Source organism: Mytilus californianus, unplaced genomic scaffold, assembly GCF_021869535.1.
Source record: "Mytilus californianus isolate M0D057914Y unplaced genomic scaffold, xbMytCali1.0.p SCAF_1, whole genome shotgun sequence".
NCBI lineage: Eukaryota > Metazoa > Mollusca > Bivalvia > Mytilida > Mytilidae > Mytilus > Mytilus californianus.
This window is the reverse complement of record NW_026262581.1, coordinates 22863438-22883514: the sequence shown is the minus strand read 5'-3', so window position 1 is coordinate 22883514 and position 20077 is coordinate 22863438. Positions and strand designations below refer to the sequence as shown.

The following is a 20077-nucleotide window of genomic DNA, read 5'->3' as shown; positions in this document are numbered from 1 at the left end:
AACAAGTGGGTGACCCCAGTGCATATTTTATCAAATACGACTATTTTCCGTGTTACGGACGAAATTTTCGGCCTTTAAGAATGCTTACCCCAGAAATTATTTACCCTCACGTTGTAGTACTGTCCAATAGCTATTCCTTAGGGCATCGTCTATAATGCCTAGCCATAAAGAACTACCGAGACAGTGGGTCGGAAAGTGGGTGCCCCCAATGCGTATTTTATCGAATTTGGCTTTATTTCTATGTTTCGGACGCAATTTTCGTCCTCTAGTAATGCTTACCCCAGAAATTCTTTGTCCCCTGGTTGTAGTACTACCCAGTAGCTATTTATTAGAGCAGAGTCTATAATCCCTAGCCATACAGAACTGCCGGGGCAATGGGTTTGAACAAGTGGGTGACCCCAGTGCATATTTTATCAAATACGACTATTTTTCTGTGTTACGGACGAAATTTTCGGCCTTTAAGAATGCTTACCCCAGAAATTCTTTACCCTCACGTTGTAGTACTGTCCAATAGCTATTCCTTAGGGCATCGTCTATAATGCCTAGCCATAAAGAACTACTGAGACAGTGGGTTGGAAAGTGGGTGCCCCCAATGCGTATTTTATCGAATTTGGCTTTATTTTTATGTTTCGGACGCAATTTTCGTCCCCTAGTAATGCTTACCCCAGAAATTCTTTGTCCCCTGGTTGTAGTACTACCCAGTAGCTATTTATTAGAGCAGAGTCTATAATCCCTAGCCATACAGAACTGCCGGGGCAATGGGTTTGAACAAGTGGGTGACCCCAGTGCATATTTTATCAAATACGACTTTTTTTCCGTGTTACGGACGAAATTTTCAGCCTTTAAGAATGCTTACCCCAGAAATTCTTTACCCTCACGTTGTAGTACTGTCCAATAGCTATTCCTTAGGGCATCGTCTATAATGCCTAGCCATAAAGAACTACCGAGACAGTGGGTCGGAAAGTGGGTGCCACCAATGCGTATTTTATCGAATTTGGCTTTATTTCTATGTTTCGGACGCAATTTTCGTCCTCTAGTAATGCTTACCCCAGAAATTCTTTGTCCCCTGGTTGTAGTACTACCCAGTAGCTATTTATTAGAGCAGAGTCTATAATCCCTAGCCATACAGAACTGCCGGGGCAATGGGTTTGAACAAGTGGGTGACCCCAGTGCATATTTTATCAAATACGACTATTTTCCGTGTTACGGACGAAATGTTCGGCCTTTAAGAATGCTAAACCCAGAAATTCTTTACCATCACGTTGTAGTACTGTCCAATAGCTATTCCTTAGGGCATCGTCTATAATGCCTAGCCATAAAGAACTACCGAGACAGTGGGTCGGAAAGTGGGTGCCCCCAATGCGTATTTTATCGAATTTGGCTTTATTTCTATGTTTCGGACGCAATTTTCGTCCTCTAGTAATGCTTACCCCAGAAATTCTGTGTCCCCTGGTTGTAGTACTACCCAGTAGCTATTTATTAGAGCAGAGTTTATAATCCCTAGCCATACAGAACTGCCGGGGCAATGGGTTTGAACAAGTGGGTGACCCCAGTGCATATTTTATCAAATACGACTATTTTTCCGTGTTACGGACGAAATTTTCGGCCTTTAAGAATGCTTACCCCAGAAATTCTTTACCCTCACGTTGTAGTACTGTCCAATAGCTATTCCTTAGGGCATCGTCTATAATGCCTAGCCATAAAGAACTACCGAGACAGTGGGTCGGAAAGTGGGTGCCCCCAATGCGTATTTTATCGACTTTGGCTTTATTTCTATGTTTCGGACGCAATTTTCGTCCTCTAGTAATGCTTACCCCAGAAATTCTTTGTCCCCTGGTTGTAGTACAACCCAGTAGCTATTTATTAGAGCAGAGTCTATAATCCCTAGCCATACAGAACTGCCGGGGCAATGGGTTTGAACAAGTGGGTGACCCCAGTGCATATTTTATCAAATACGACTATTTTTCCGTGTTACGGACGAAATTTTCGGCCTTTAAGAATGCTTACCCCAGAAATTATTTACCCTCACGTTGTAGTACTGTCCAATAGCTATTCCTTAGGGCATCGTCTATAATGCCTAGCCATAAAGAACTACCGAGACAGTGGGTCGGAAAGTGGGTGCCCCCAATGCGTATTTTATCGAATTTGGCTTTATTTCTATGTTTCGGACGCAATTTTCGTCCTCTAGTAATGCTTACCCCAGAAATTCTTTGTCCCCTGGTTGTAGTACTACCCAGTAGCTATTTATTAGAGCAGAGTCTATAATCCCTAGCCATACAGAACTGCCGGGGCAATGGGTTTGAACAAGTGGGTGACCCCAGTGCATATTTTATCAAATACGACTATTTTTCCGTGTTACGGACGAAATTTTCGGCCTTTAAGAATGCTTACCCCAGAAATTCTTTACCCTCACGTTGTAGTACTGTCCAATAACTATTCCTTAGGGCATCGTCTATAATGCCTAGCCATAAAGAAGTACCGAGACAGTGGGTCGGAAAGTGGGTGCCCCCAATGCGTATTTTATCGAATTTGGCTTTATTTCTATGTTTCGGACGCAATTTTCGTCCTCTAGTAATGCTTACCTCAGAAATTCTTTGTCCCCTGGTTGTAGTACTACCCAGTAGCTATTTATTAGAGCAGAGTCTATAATCCCTAGCCATACAGAACTGCCGGGGCAATGGGTTTGAACAAGTGGGTGACCCCAGTGCATATTTTATCAAATACGACTATTTTTCCGTGTTACGGACGAAATTTTCGGCCTTTCAGAATGCTTACCCCAGACATTCTTTACCCTCACGTTGTAGTACTGTCCAATAGCTATTCCTTAGGGCATCGTCTATTATGCCTAGCCATAAAGAACTACCGAGACAGTGGGTCGGAAAGTGGGTGCCCCCAATGCGTATTTTATCGAATTTGGCTTTATTTCTATGTTTCGGACGCAATTTTCGTCCTCTAGTAATGCTTACCCCAGAAATTCTTTTTCCCCTGGTTGTAGTACTACCCAGAAGCTATTTATTAGAGCAGAGTCTATAATCCCTAGCCATACAGAACTGCCGGGGCAATGGGTTTGAACAAGTGGGTGACCCCAGTGCATAATTTATCAAATACGACTATTTTTCCGTGTTACGGACGAAATTTTCGGCCTTTAAGAATGCTTACCCTAGAAATTCTTTACCCTCACGTTGTAGTACTGTCCAATAGCTATTCCTTAGGGCATCGTCTATAATGCCTAGCCATAAAGAACTACCGAGACAGTGGGTCGGAAAGTGGGTGCCCCCAATGCGTATTTCATCGAATTTGGCTTTATTTCTATGTTTCGGACGCAATTTTCGTCCTCTAGTAATGCTTACCCCAGAAATTCTTTGTCCCCTGGTTGTAGTACTACCCAGTAGCTATTTATTAGAGCAGAGTCTATAATCTCTAGCCATACAGAACTGCCGGGGCAATGGGTTTGAACAAGTGGGTGACCCCAGTGCATATTTTATCAAATACGACTATTTTTCTGTGTTACGGACGAAATTTTCGGCCTTTAAGAATGCTTACCCCAGAAATTCTTTACCCTCACGTTGTAGTACTGTCCAATAGATATTCCTCAGGGCATCGTCTATAATGCCTAGCCATAAAGAACTACCGAGACAGTGGGTCGGAAAGTGGGTGCCCCCAATGCGTATTTTATCGAATTTGGCTTTATTTCTATGTTTCGGACACAATTTTCGTCCTCTAGTAATGCTTACCCTAGAAATTCTTTGTCCCCTGGTTGTAGTACTACCCAGTAGCTATTTATTAGAGAGAGTCTATAATCCCTAGCCATACAGAACTGCCGGGGCAATGGGTTTGAACAAGTGGGTGACCCCAGTGCATATTTTATCAAATACGACTATTTTTCCGTGTTACGGACGAAATTTTCGGCCTTTAAGAATGCTTACCCCAGAAATTCTTTACCCTCACGTTGTAGTACTGTCCAATAGCTATTCCTTAGGGCATCGTCTATAATGCCTAGCCATAAAGAACTACCGAGACAGTGGGTCGGAAAGTGGGTGCCCCCAATGCGTATTTTATCGAATTTGGCTTTATTTCTATGTTTCGGACGCAATTTTCGTCCTCTAGTAATGCTTACCCCAGAAATTCAGTGTCCCCTGGTTGTAGTACTACCCAGTAGCTATTTATTAGAGCAGAGTTTATAATCCCTAGCCATACAGAACTGCCGGGGCAATGGGTTTGAACAAGTGGGTGACCCCAGTGCATATTTTATCAAATACGACTATTTTTCCGTGTTACGGAAGAAATTTTCGGCCTTTAAGAATGCTTACCCCAGAAATTCTTTACCCTCATGTTGTAGTACTATCCAATAGCTATTCCTTAGGGCATCGTCTATAATGCCTAGCCATAAATAACTACCGAGACAGTGGGTCGAAAAGTGGGTGCCCCCAATGTGTATTTTATCGAATTTGGCTTTATTTCTATGTTTCGGACGCAATTTTCGTCCTCTAGTAATGCTTACCCCAGAAATTCTTTGTCCCCTGGTTGTAGTACTACCCAGTAGCTATTTATTAGAGCAGAGTCTATAATCCCTAGCCATACAGAACTGCCGGGGCAATGGGTTTGAACAAGTGGGTGACCCCAGTGCATATTTTATCAAATACGACTATTTTTCCGTGTTACGGACGAAATTTTCGGCCTTTAAGAATGCTTACCCCAGAAATTCTTTACCCTCACGTTATAGTACTGTCCAATAGATATTCCTTAGGGCATCGTCTATAATGCCTAGCCATAAAGAACTACCGAGACAGTGGGTCGGAAAGTGGGTGCCCCCAATGCGTATTTTATCGAATTTGGCTTTATTTTTATGTTTCGGACGCAATTTTCGTCCTCTAGTAATGCTTACCCCAGAAATTCTTTGTCCCCTGGTTGTAGTACTACCCAGTAGCTATTTATTAGAGCAGAGTCTATAATCCCTAGCCATACAGAACTGCCGGGGCAATGGGTTTGAACAAGTGGGTGACCCCACTGACTATTTTATCAAATACGACTATTTTTCCGTGTTACGGACGAAATTTTCGGCCTTTCAGAATGCTTACCCCAGACATTCTTTACCCTCACGTTGTAGTACTGTCCAATAGCTATTCCTTAGGGCATCGTCTATAATGCAGGGCCATAAAGAACTACCGAGACAGTGGGTCGGAAAGTGGGTGCCCCCAATGCGTATTTTATCGAATTTGGCTTTATTTCTATGTTTCGGACGCAATTTTCGTCCTCTAGTAATGCTTACCCCAGAAATTCTTTGTCCCCTGGTTGTAGTACTACCCAGTAGCTATTTATTAGAGCAGAGTTTATAATCCCTAGCCATACAGAACTGCCGGGGCAATGGGTTTGAACAAGTGGGTGACCCCAGTGCATATTTTATCAAATACGACTATTTTTCCGTGTTACGGACGAAATTTTCGGCCTTTAAGAATGCTTACCCCAGAAATTCTTTACCCTCACGTTGTAGTACTGTCCAATAGCTATTCCTTAGGGCATCGTCTATAATGCCTAGGCATAAAGAACTACTGAGACAGTGGGTTGGAAAGTGGGTGCCCCCAATGCGTATTTTATCGAATTTGGCTTTATTTTTATGTTTCGGACGCAATTTTCGTCCCCTAGTAATGCTTACCCCAGAAATTCTTTGTCCCCTGGTTGTAGTACTACCCAGTAGCTATTTATTAGAGCAGAGTCTATAATCCCTAGCCATACAGAACTGCCGGGGCAATGGGTTTGAACAAGTGGGTGACCCCAGTGCATATTTTATCAAATACGACTTTTTTTCCGTGTTACGGACGAAATTTTCGGCCTTTAAGAATGCTTACCCCAGAAATTCTTTACCCTCACGTTGTAGTACTGTCCAATAGCTATTCCTTAGGGCATCGTCTATAATGCCTAGCCATAAAGAACTACCGAGACAGTGGGTCGGAAAGTGGGTGCCCCCAATGCGTATTTTATCGAATTTGACTTTATTTCTATGTTTCGGACGCAATTTTCGTCCTCTAGTAATGCTTACCCCAGAAATTCTTTGTCCCCTGGTTGTAGTACTACCCAGTAGCTATTTATTAGAGCAGAGTCTATAATCCCTAGACATACAGAACTGCCGGGGCAATGGGTTTGAACAAGTGGGTGACCCCAGTGCAAATTTTATCAAATACGACTATTTTTCCGTGTTACGGACGAAATTTTCGGCCTTTAAAAATGCTTACCCCAGAAATTCTATACCCTCACGTTGTAGTACTGTCCAATAGCTATTCCTTAGGGCATCGTCTATAATGCCTAGCCATAAAGAACTACCGAGACAGTGGGTCGGAAAGTGGGTGCCCCCAATGCGTATTTTATCGAATTTGGCTTTATTTCTATGTTTCGGACGCAATTTTCGTCCTCTAGTAATGCTTACCCCAGAAATTCTTTGTCCTCTGGTTGTAGTACTACCCAGTAGCTATTTATTAGAGCAGAGTCTATAATCCCTAGCCATACAGAACTGCCGGGGCAATGGGTTTGAACGAGTGGGTGACCCCACTGCATATTTCATCAAATACGACTATTTTTCCGTGTTACGGACGAAATTTTCGGCCTTTCAGAATGCTTACCCCAGACAATCTTTACCCTCACGTTGTAGTACTGTCCAATAGCTATTCCTTAGGGCATCGTCTATAATGCAGGGCCATAAAGAACTAATGAGACAGTGGGTCGGAAAGTGGGTGCCCCCAATGCGTATTTTATCGAATTTGGCTTTATTTCTATGTTTCGGACGCAATTTTCGTCCTCTAGTAATGCTTACCCCAGAAATTCTTTGTCCTTTGGTTGTAGTACTACCCAGTAGCTATTTATTAGAGCAGAGTCTATAATCCCTAGCCATACAGAACTGCCGGGGCAAAGGGTTTGAACAAGTGGGTGACCCCAGTGCATATTTTATCAAATACGACTATTTTTCCGTGTTACGGACGAAATTTTCGGCCTTTAAGAATGCTTACCCCAGAAATTCTTTACCCTCACGTTTTAGTACTGTCCAATAGCTATTCCTTAGGGCATCGTCTATAATGCCTAGCCATAAAGAACTACCGAGACAGTGGGTCGAAAAGTGGGTGCCCCCAATGCGTATTTTATCGAATTTGGCTTTATTTCTATGTTTCGGACGCAATTTTCGTCCTCTAGTAATGCTTACCCCAGAAATTCTTTGTCCCCTGGTTGTAGTACTACCCAGTAGCTATTTATTAGAGCAGAGTCTATAATCCCTAGCCATACAGAACTGCCGGGGCAATGGGTTTGAACAAGTGGGTGACCCCACTGCATATTTTATCAAATACGACTATTTTTCCGTGTTACGGACGAAATTTTCGGCCTTTAAAAATGCTTACCCCAGAAATTATTTACCCTCACGTTGTAGTACTGTCCAATAGCTATTCCTTAGGGCATCGTCTATAATGCCTAGCCATAAAGAACTACCGAGACAGTGGGTCGGAAAGTGGGTGCCCCCAATGCGTATTTTATCGAATTTGGCTTTATTTCTATGTTTCGGACGCAATTTTCGTCCTCTAGTAATGCTTACCCCAGAAATTCTTTGTCCCCTGGTTGTAGTACTACCCAGTAGCTATTTATTAGAGCAGAGTCTATAATCCCTAGCTATACAGAACTGCCGGGGCAATGGGTTTGAACAAGTGGGTGACCCCACTGCATATTTCATCAAATACGACTATTTTTCCGTGTTACGGACGAAATTTTCGGCCTTTCAGAATGCTTACCCCAGACATTCTTTACCCTCACGTTGTAGTACTGTCCAATAGCTATTCCTTAGGGCATCGTCTATAATGCAGGGCCATAAAGAACTACCGAGACAGTGGGTCGGAAAGTGGGTGCCCCCAATGCGTATTTTATCGAATTTGGCTTTATTTCTATGTTTCGGACGCAATTTTCGTCCTCTAGTAATGCTTACCCCAGAAATTCTTTGTCCCCTGGTTGTAGTACTACCCAGTAGCTATTTATTAGAGCAGAGTCTATAATCCCTAGCCATACAGAACTGCCGGGGCAATGGGTTTGAACAAGTGGGTGACCCCAGTGCATATTTTATCAAATACGACTTTTTTTCCGTGTTACGGACGAAATTTTCGGCCTTTAAGAATGCTTACCCCAGAAATTCTTTACCCTCACGTTGTATTACTGTCCAATAGCTATTCCTTAGGGCATCGTCTATAATGCCTAGCCATAAAGAACTACCGAGACAGTGGGTCGGAAAGTGGGTGCCCCCAATGCGTATTTTATCGAATTTGGCTTTATTTCTATGTTTCGGACACAATTTTCGTCCTCTAGTAATGCTTACCCCAGAAATTCTTTGTCCCCTGGTTGTAGTACTACCCAGTAGCTATTTATTAGAGCAGAGTCTATAATCCCTAGCCATACAGAACTGCCGTGGCAATGGGTTTGAACAAGTGGGTGACCCCAGTGCATATTTTATCAAATACGACTATTTTTCCGTGTTACGGACGAAATTTCCGGCCTTTAAGAATGCTTATCCCAGAAATTCTTTACCCTCACGTTGTAGTACTGTCCAATAGCTATACTTTAGGGCATCGTCTATAATGCCTAGCCATAAAGAAGTACCGAGATAGTGGGTCGGAAAGTTGGTGCCCCCAATGCGTATTTTATCGAATTTGGCTTTATTTCTATGTTTCGGACGCAATTTTCGTCCTCTAGTAATGCTTACCCCAGAAATTCTTTGTCCCCTGAATGTAGTACTATCCAGTAGCTATTTATTTGAGCAGAGTCTATAATCCCTAGCCATACAGAACTGCCGGGGCAATGGGTTTGAACAAGTGGGTGACCCCAGTGCATATTTTATCAAATACGACTATTTTTCCGTGTTACGGACGAAATTTTCGGCCTTTAAGAATGCTTACCCCAGAAATTCTTTACCCTCACGTTGTAGTACTGTCCAATAGCTATTCCTTAGGGCATCGTCTATAATGCCTAGCCATAAAGAACTACCGAGACAGTGGGTCGGAAAGTGGATGCCCCCAATGCGTATTTTATCGAATTTGGCTTTATTTCTATGTTTCGGACGCAATTTTCGTCCTCTAGTAATGCTTACCCCAGAAATTATTTGTCCCCTGGTTGTAGTACTACCCAGTAGCTATTTATTAGAGCAGAGTCTATAATCCCTAGCCATACAGAACTGCCGGGGCAATGGGTTTGAACAAGTGGGTGACCCCAGTGCATATTTTATCAAATACGACTATTTTTCCGTGTTACGGACGAAATTTTCGGCCTTTAAGAATGCTTACCCCAGAAATTCTTTACCCTCACGTTGTAGTACTGTCCAATAGCTATTCCTTAGGGCATCGTCTATAATGCCTAGCCATAAAGAACTGCCGGGGAAATGGGTTTGAAGAAGTGGGTGACCCAGTTTCAAATAGAAGTTGTGTTGTAGGTATACCATGAAAAAATTTATTTTACATCAAAATTCTTTATTTTTAGTCGTTAATATGAGTTTCGAAAATCGCAAATGTGGGTTAAACATGGGTTTACACGAATCACATTCTGGACTGATTAACAGATAATACTTTGTTTGAATTGTCATCATGATATTATTGTAAATGCTAATTACAAAACCGTAAATATGAGTTAGAAATTTGCAAACTAAATTTAAAATTTTGTGAATGGGATATAAAAATCTTTGATGTTCTATATAAATCTTGTTTTCAAACAGAAAAGGTCAAAAACTATGATTTTGAAGAAAAATAAAATTGTCGCTCAAGTAGTTTTCCAAACGCAATTGCAGGATGACGAATTGCAGGATAGATTTTTATAAAGAGAATTGCAGGATGAGAATTGCTGGATAGCTTGACACTAGTTCTTTTATCCTCTCAAAAGCGAGTGTCAGATGAAGTGTTCAAACTTGCGCGTATTTTCATAACAAGTAATTACAGTCTTCAGTCTATGCATGATACCTCTAGACCACGAGTGGTGGCATAAATCATGATCTAAATCATATTCTTAACAAGTCACAATAAGGGTCGATAACTCTGTCGGTACAGATCGGCTGGTAAAGGGTCATTTAATTATGTGCACTTTATCTCTACACTATGTCAAATATAATTAAAAAAAAAAAACTACTTTTTAAATAATCATAGACAAAACTAATTAAATTAAATTGAATTAAAGTACCTACGCCTTATTTTTAGCCTGGATTTTTAGTATTCGTATTGTCATCTGAAAAAGTCACGCTGATTATGAGGTGCACAGTTCATAATTATATAAAGGTGCACAGTTTTCTCTGCTTTCAAAATCTTTCTGTTTGAACCCATCCGGCTGGTTTTTTACTATAACCGGAATCTACATGTGACATATAATATTGGTATCGGTATCAAATTCGACCCGGAACTTGTTAATTATTGGTAATATTAATTATGTAGACCTCGTTATTTAAGTAGTATGTTAACATGTCTAATGCCTAAATATAGATGAGGACCGTGTGGATATAACCATTTACAACTATTACAGAATAAAATAGATAAAATACGAAATCCGTTGATTTATTGTGAAAACCATAGATCTATGTGAAAACGTAATACAGATAGTCGTTGTACCAGAAATGGTTTGAGCTAGAAAATTTATAAGAAGTAATGGGTTCGGAAACGATAATCAACTCGCAACTAATGTCGCTCATTTATTATAATTTACGAATCCACTACTTCTCTAATACGCTATATTGCAATTTTTAACCGGATTTTTGAAGGAAATACTGGTTATTAAAATGGTGATGTACGGCGGGCGGCTGGGCGGATCTACTGGCGGCTGCCAAACAGTGTCAGCACAATAACATGAAAACGATTTAACAATTTTTTTTTCAAATTTAAATATGTTGTTTCCTGGGATTTAATGAAGGTCTAGTTCAATTTTCAAGATATTAGTATATCTCCTTTGTGAGTTATCGCCATTTTTAATGTCCAAAAGTGGAATTTTAAAATATTTTACTCTTGTTATCTTTTTTATGACTAAGCATAATGTCTTATCTCACAATAAAAATTGGAGTGACAGATTTATTTGAAAATTATCTATTTCCTAAGTGGTAATGATTATAAGCTATATTATTAGACATTTTGAGGTTAATTACATTATTAATTATTAATTAAATCTGGGTTATATCTTAGCATATAATATCATTGGAGTGACAGATTTATTTGAAAATTTTCTGTTTCCTGATAAGATCTGTAGGACTGTATATATAAAGTTTGAAATTTACTACTAGGACTGTATAAATGAAATTTGAAAACTGTTCATTATTAGACATTTTGTAGATAATTAAGTCTCCCTAAACCATATATATTCTTACCCCCACCCCCTTTCAATTTGAGAATGTGCTTTTATCTGATAAACGGTTGAGATCCCCGACCCTAAACCATATATATTCTTGTATGGGACAACAAAACAAATCAAATGAAATGAATGGCGAGTCCCCTGGGGTCACCCCACCCCCTCCTGTTTGTGAACTTGTAAAAAGTCGAGATCCCCACCCCTAAACCATATATATTCTTGTACGGGACAATAACACAAATCAAATGAAATATAGGGGAAGTCCATGGAGGTCACCCCCACCCCCCTACTTTTTGAAAACTTGTAAACGGTCAAGATCCCCACCCCAAAACCATATATATTGTTGTATGGGACAATAAAACAAATCTGATGAAATAAAAGGCGAGTCCCCTGGGGTCACCCAACCCATTCTGTTTAAGAACTTGTAAACCGTCGGGATCCCCATCCCTAAACCATATATATTCTTGAATGGGACAATAAAAGAAATCAAATAATATATAGGGTGAGTCCATGGGGGTCACCCCCACCCCCCTTCTTTTTGATAACTTGTAAACAGTCGAGATCCCAACCCCTAAACCATATATATTCTTGAATGGGACAATAAAACAAATCAAATGAAATTGAGGGGGAGTCCCCTGGGGTCACCCACCCCCTTTTTTTTGGAAAATTTGTAAACGGTCAAAATCTCCAGCCCGAAACCATATATATTCTTGTATGGGACAATCAAACAAATTAAATGAAAAACAAGGAGAGTCCCCTGGGGTCAACCCCATCCCCTCCTGTTTAGGAACTTGTAAACGGTCGAGATCCCCACCCCTAAACCATGTATATTCTTGTATGGGACAATATCACAAATCAAATGAAATATAGGGGAAGTCCATGGGGGTCACCCCCTTCCCCTTTCTTTTTGAAAACTTGTAAACGGTCAAGATCCACACCCTGAAACTATATATATTCTTGTATGGGACAATAAAACAAATCAAATAAAAAATAAAAGGCGAGTCCCCTGGGGTCACCCCCTCCTGTTTGAGAACTTGTAAACGGTCAAGATCCCCATCCCTAAACCATATATATTCTTGTATGCAATAAAACAAATCAAATGAAATATAGGGGAAGTCCATGGGGGTCACTCCCACCCCCTTCTTTTTGATAACTTGTAAACGGTCTAGATCCCCACCCCTAAACCATATATATTATTGAATGGGACAATAAAACAAATCAAATGAAATTAAGGGAAAAACACCTGGGGTAACCCCATCCCCCTTCTTTTTGAAAACTTGTAAACGGTCAAGATCCCCATGCGGAAACCATATATATTCTTGTATGGGACCATAAAACAAATCAAATGAAATATAAGGCGAGTCCCCTGGGGTCACCCCCACCGCCTCCTGTTTAAGAACTTGTAAACAGTCAGGATCCCTACCCCTAAACCATATATATTCTTGTACAGGACAAAAAAAAAAACAAATCATATGAAATAAAGGGAGAGTCCCCTGGGGTTCACACCCCCCTCCCCCCCTTTTTGAGACCTTGTAAACGGTAGAGATCTCCACCCCTAAACCATATAAATTCCTGTTCGTAATTTCAAGAAGATTTGAATGACATACTGGGTCAATCCATAGGCGTCACTAATGCATATCATAAACCAATTTGTACTGGACATTGCCCAAGTCAAGCGATAATGGGAATGACGAATTATTGGAGCTTTGTTTGGGAGACTTCGTAACAGCATTCTGTTACAATTATTTCTTGTTACTGATAAGTTTTATAGATTTTGAAATGACATTGTATTAATGATAAATAAAATTTAGGATTTTTTTCTTCTTTTCTTTGGTAAATTGTTTGTAGAATTGTGTGGCAAGTTTGTTTGTTATTCTGTAAAAACTAATTTTCTGAATGCTATATATATTTTTTCTTTTGATGAAGTAAACTCCTTTAAAAACTAAGCTTATATTGTCTATTAATAAACATATATTTAGATTTCTGATTTTGGGCCCAGTTTTCAAGTTGGTCCAAATTGAGGTCCAACATTAAACTGTGTTTGATTTCAACATAAATTGAATATATATAGGGTTCTTTGAAATGCTTAATCTAAACCTGTATTTCTTTTCATTATTAATAAGATAATACCACATTGAGGTCTAAAGGGTCCTAAATTACACTTTTGATTAATTTCATCAAACATTGAATTCTTTGGTTCTTTGATATGCTGGTTCTAGCAATGTTTGAGTGTTAAATCATATCTAATTTTAGAGAACTTAGAAATCACTGGTTGTTGTTATTATATTATTGGTTATAATTTGAAAAAAATGCATCATATCTTATTTTAGAGAACTATTTTTTAACATATTTTCATTTTTTTTATTTTATCAAAGGCCATGTTTAACCAAAATTTCTTATTATTATTGGAATAAAATATACGATATTGCTTCCATCAGAATTTTGCTTTCGATTAAGAATGTCTTCCTAATACATATCTTAAACAATGACAAAAAAAGTCAACCAATTTTTCGATGATAAATAAAGGCAACAGTAGTATACCGCTGTTCATTAGTCATAGTTCGATAAAGCAAAAGCAAATACGGGTAACAAACTAAAACCGAGGGGAACATATCAACTATTACAGGAAAACAACGGAACAACAGAAACACTGAATTGGAGTTCTTAAAGGACATGGACCTCGTATGAAATAGATATTACAAATACCTATGCTGGTGGACAATCAGTTCCCGAGCGTATCATCATGCAGCTCAGTAGTCAGTACTTCGGAACTAACATGATTAGTAACATACCTTCCTCAAATTGTCCGTTTATAAATTGAAAATTATTAAGAAACTAAGGTTTCAACACCATCAGGCTTGGGTGAATTTGGCTATTATTTTTTGTCCTTTTTTGGTCTTATAGCTCTTCAACTGTTTCGGTTCTTACACATCCATGGTTTTCAAATATTCGGCTTCGAGCGTTTTCTTCTGATTATTATTTTTTTTCTTCCGCCACTTTTATTTCTTGCCTGGCTTTTTTTGTTTCGCAATATGCCGTTTAGATTTTTTGACACATGATATCGAACAGTATTTACATGTACGCTTTTGGAACTGAAAAAAAGTATGACAAAAATACTGACCTCCAAGGTGACTTCCATAGAAACTGACAACATTAAACGTTATCAACCAACAGAACGAGTGCAAAACAACTGTCATATTCCTGACTCCGTTTAACCGCACAATTTCCTTTGTAAGATTTATCTCCCCGAACACTGTGTTCTTGTGTTCGCCTCTCATTCGCAATCATAAAAGATTACAACAAAATTATTTTCCCAAATTGCTCGTAATATCCTCAGAATGTCAAGAATAATTTTGATCTAAGCAGTCTGGAGACCCCATATGAGAGTTATTTTCCCTTATGTATTTGATATAAGTGATATGTATTTGTAACTTGTTAGTCATATGTGATAGAGACCAAGGGTTCTTTGATTTAAAGTCATTGGTCCACAAAAAAAAATTAGATCAAAGTTAGGGGCCAAGGTTATGTTCCATTTTTTTTAATTTTTGCTAATTATCACAACTAAAAACTGTAAAAGATATCGATATGATTTGTTTACTACATTATTAATTTCAACATGTCGTATGATATAAATTTTTGTGGAAAGGGTACGTTGACATTTGAAGGGAGCTTTCTCCTCTCATATGCTTAAAATAAGATATATATATATATATAACCATTTATAGTAGAGACCTAGTGTCTTTTGGTTTGAGGTCCTTGCTTTATGATATCGAAATTGAGGTCAAGGTTATAGTTGAATTTGTCGTTCTAGACCTTTGCTATTAATTCATATTTATACATTATCAAGTCATATGGTCTTTAACATCAGGTTTAGTTATTTTTAATAAAGGTAGTTTAACTTCATCATTATCTTCTTATATTCACATTCAATTATTTCAATTCAAATGGAAACACAAATTCAGCAACAATCTTTTGGTGACCAGTCAGCGGTCTTAGGTTCACGTATTGCTTTTCTCTTTTTTAAAGAAAGCAACTTGTTTGGAATTAGAGTGATGTAACGTATCATATGAATCCGGCGAAGTTGATAGACCGGAAATAGTGGATTATCTCCATTATTTCAATTTAGAATATTTAGAAATCTTATATTTTTGAATCAGTGTAAAGAAAGCTTTTATATGACACCGGAAGTGACATTGATTTTACGGGAATTTGCTTATTATCTCCTTTATTTTTTTATGAAAAAAAGTTGGTGTCCTTTGAAAAAATAAGCTATCCTTTGACACAAGAGTAACAACTTTTCATCCTAGTTTTCTTATCGTAAGTGAATTTGATTCGGGTGGAGAGACCTTAAATTGTTCTATGAACTATTGTTTTTTAGAATTATTATTGTTATCTTTACAGGAAACCAAAAAGTGTCGCACCGACAAAAACAATTTTTACACCGAAATCAATACAAGGTATGTATGCTCGTGATCGTTCATTATTATATCATTTCAAAACAGGCATTGTCCAATATTTTATCGACTCAAAAGGTATATCAACCAGCTGTATTCACGTTGTTACATGTATTATCAAACATTACCGGAAGGTATAGGTCATCGACTTCGTCTTTGGAGCGGAGCTTTGCTATTTAATTTGTGCCCCAAAAAATAATGCATTTGCGCCAAAATAGAATATTGTATTTATATTTTTACCATGCAGGTTATTTTTATACTTATTCATATCGTCCGTTATCCAGCATTTTATCTAATCCCTCGTCTACACGGGGATGGGTGGAATTAAGGAGCATATCGAGCACAGTAAGTTTCTTAACATTTTCGAAGTTAACAGATCTTAAAATTTTGAACACAAAAACGTGTGTTTCCTTTTCGTTTGTATGACAGCGATAATGAACATTGTGTCAGAGAAACATTTCCAACGATAAATGTTGATTACTAAGTAATTATTTAATTTTGGATGTAACACGTCTTCTGATTGACTGAATTTTTTTTTGTCTATCAGCTCATAGACATAATTTTGTCATCAACGTTTTTTTCATGATTTACTCCTTAAAATGGAATTTAGAATTAAATTATAAGGAATGACTGTAATATTGTTTCTGTCTTTTCGAAATAACCTAAATAATGTGGTGCTACGCGGGTTATTCAGTGTGCTCCACATTTTTGATGTTATTTCTTCATAGACATACAAATATTACAGTCATTCCTTAAATAACATATTTAAAAGATACTGTAGATCTTTCATTGTATTCCTTGCTTTTATAGACTGATAAATTTTGTTTAGGCGGGGTATTTGTAAAAATTCCAATCGAGAGAAGTTAAAATTTTCTGAGCAGCTAGGCGAATGAAATTTCTTTTCAAATCTGGTATTTTTTCGAAAATATACCTCCTAAACATGCTATATCTGTCTAATTACACCGGATACCAATACAGCTGATTACGTTTAACTCTAGATATATAGTTCCGTTACTCTTTCGCTCAAGACTTTGGCAAACACAACCACATTTGATAGAGCACAGAAAATCACGTGAAGGGTAAAAAGGCATATACGTTTGAGCAAAAACCACGCCAGACAAGAATGAGATATTAGCAGTATTCATAAAAGAAAATGCAGAACAGTTACATCAGCTTTCAACAAATTAAAATCCAGGATACGTATACAAAGTGTAATTAATGTCATGTATTGAGGTAAAGATCTTAAAAAAAAGTTTATTCTTATCGAAATCCTAGTATCCAATGTCAAGGTCATATTTTACAGTAATAGACAGAAATAATTTCAGAAACGGGATATCAGGAAAATAACCCTATAGCTAATCAAACGAATGTTTGTTGGTTTAAAAGCCTGGGCCCGTATGCATAAAGCTACTTAAGTTAAGATTTTCCTTAGTAAACACTTAAGTTAAGGAAACTCCGCCCTTTTTATCTTAGTGGTATGCATAAAAAATCTTAAACTTAGTATTTCCTTAGTAAAATCTTAGTTGTTTTAAATCACGCCCACAAAACTTAAGTGGTATGCATAAAACCCCTTATACTAAGAAAACGCCTAAGATTTCACTTAAGTCTAAGGTACCTATAGAGCTACCTTAAATTTTCAAAAATAGTTAAAAATCAGTCAAAAGTATGCGTTATTTGCAGAACATTCATAGATTAGCTTCAATTTAATTGATTGATAAGTTACTGTATATCAGTAATAAAATACTAATAATTCGTTTGTTAATTGCTTAATATATATCATCGTAATTTTCTTAAAATCACGCATAATCAAACAAATCAAGAGATAACAGAGGGTAGTTATAAACTTCATTCTACCCTTCTTTTCGAATCTCGTTGTTGTGTTTCCGAACAGTACTCAGTTTTCACACGCATGGAATTCATGCTATTATTGTTCTTTTGTTAACTCTGTACGTGCATGTTTACACAAATAACTTCGAACGCTGAATTGTTAAAATACACCGCGTGGTATCAATTGTAACCGTTAGTAAAAAAAAAAACAGTATGAAGGGAGGAAGAGATGAGGAACTTCAGGCATGCAAAACCCTGTTTTCTGTGTGCATGTGTGTGTGTGTGTGTGTGTGTGTGAGAGGGGGGGGGGGGGGGTGGGGGTCAACTATTTAGTTATATTCTAAAGATGTAGGGCAAATTTCTCCTGAATTTGTTTCACTTACAGGGAAAAAATCTGCAGGGACCTCCCTTTTGTGGGAACAAGTTGGTTGATTATTTAGGGAACCACTGGAGCAGGCCCCCTCTTATGGCAGCCAGTCGGCCCCTCCCCTTATAAAAATTTCTGGATCCGCCACTGCTACCCATGGAATTAGAAGTTTATATAACGTATTTATGATACCTAAACCGTATTAAATTATTTTTTCATATTTCCTTATATATTCAGTGATATATTGCTGTAAACGAAAATATTGCTAGGAACGATAAGATGTTGATACATGTAATACCTTACTGTAAACATATGAATCTAATAATGTGTTTTGTCCACTTATGTCATGTAAAAGTACCTAGAACTACAATTTTTGCAAGTGAAATAGTCGATCTTTAAAATGTATATTCAAATAGTAGCTGTATATATATACACATTTCTATTCACAACTATCCAACATTGATTTCAACTGACTTGTGCAAGAATGTACACACCAATACATATTTTTAATAAAGGTAGTTTAACTTCATCATTATCTTCTTATATTCACATTCAATTATTTCAATTCAAATGGAAACACAAATTCAGCAAAATTCGTGGAAATTGATCCTATCCCTTTTTTTGTTGTTAGTGGGAAGTGATAAAAATGTTTATTTCAAATCGAAATAGATTTTTTAAAACCAGGGGTCTGGAAGGGGGTCGGCAGCCCATAAGAAGCTGAACGATTATAGTACATGCTTACAAATTATGCTACCCTGGTGCTACGCCATTGAACCTTTATCATGTTGTGTTAGAGTTTAAAACATATTGTTGTCTCCAGAAAATATAACATCCATGAAAGATGAATTAAAGATTAAGTAGGGGAAGTTTTGGATTGCAAATATTTTTTTCTTCCCATGCTCATCCATCGAAACGTCAACCTTAAAGTTTTCTCTTATGCGCCAATTTTTCATCTGTCATTTTATGTTTCAACATTGTACTATGTTACGTATTATTGAATTGTTTTACATACCAACACCAATTTAACCCCAGCTCTTAATAAAAGTATGTATTGATCAATCAATGTAAATAACCAAAACAAACTTTTACACGGATGAGTACATACGATGAGCTAATATATATCATACGGTAATTAGAGAAAGGTTCCGATTTAAGTATTCCTTAGTTAAGTGAAGACTTAAGTAAGTTTCTGCATACGACTTAAGAATTTTACTTAACTAAGGGAATTCTTAGTGAAATCTAAGTTTAAGGAACACTTAAGTTAAGATGTTTTATGCATACGGGCCCTGTTCTTTTTATAGGTTTATCTTTCTCAATCTCAGTTTTCCATGTATTGTATCTTGAAGAGGTTTTTTTTTGTATTTCATTATCTTTTGTCTTTCGACAATGAACATGGCTATGGTCTTCTTCGACTTATGATTTTGAATGACAATTGGCATTTTAAAACTTTTTATGTTTAATGTTTAAAGGTTCAAAAATGTTGTTTTTGATGTTCCAAAATATTTAAGTCAAAGAATAATTTTCTTATACATAAACATTGATCTTTCAAAAATTATTGTTCAAATATGATATGACCATTATAATTTCTCACTTAAAATCATATGAAACTTCAAATTTAAAAAAAAAGTTGAATATGTTTTATATACTTGAATGGCTAAGTGTTACTATATAACAAGTGTACGTTAACTTTCTTGTAAAAAAAAGTCCTTTATATCATCTTATTTTTCATAAATGTACTGATATTGAATTATTGTCTTTCTGTATACTAATTCGCCGATATTTTCCCGTATGCTGTGACCTTAACTTCATGACCTCTCGTTAGAACTTCGGCCACCGCCCAGTCCAAGTGCGAGGGGAAAACGTGATGAAAGAATGTAAACAAACGTCTACTGGAAGGTAAATAGGAATAACTGACTATGAAAGAACAAATCTAATACAACAAACCATTTAACAACTGTTTAGGAAAATTTAAGTAAAAAATTGGAAACGCATGGAAAATGTAAAAAAAACCCAAATATCATGGCTCTTTCACTTCACTTATTTGTCACGAGCTCCACGTGCTTTGTGTTGATTGTTTATAAATGTCACGATCCGA

At 37.6% G+C, this 20077-nt stretch overlaps 1 protein-coding gene across 1 annotated transcript in view; it reads left to right on the top strand.

The window, feature by feature from the left end:
* Positions 1 to 20077, top strand: part of LOC127716727 (uncharacterized) — a 97961-nt gene that overhangs the window by 21236 nt on the left and 56648 nt on the right. The window contains exon 4 of the mRNA XM_052222978.1: positions 15736 to 15791. Coding sequence (XP_052078938.1) covers positions 15736 to 15791 — 56 coding nt within the window. The remainder of the gene's footprint in view (positions 1 to 15735; positions 15792 to 20077) is intronic.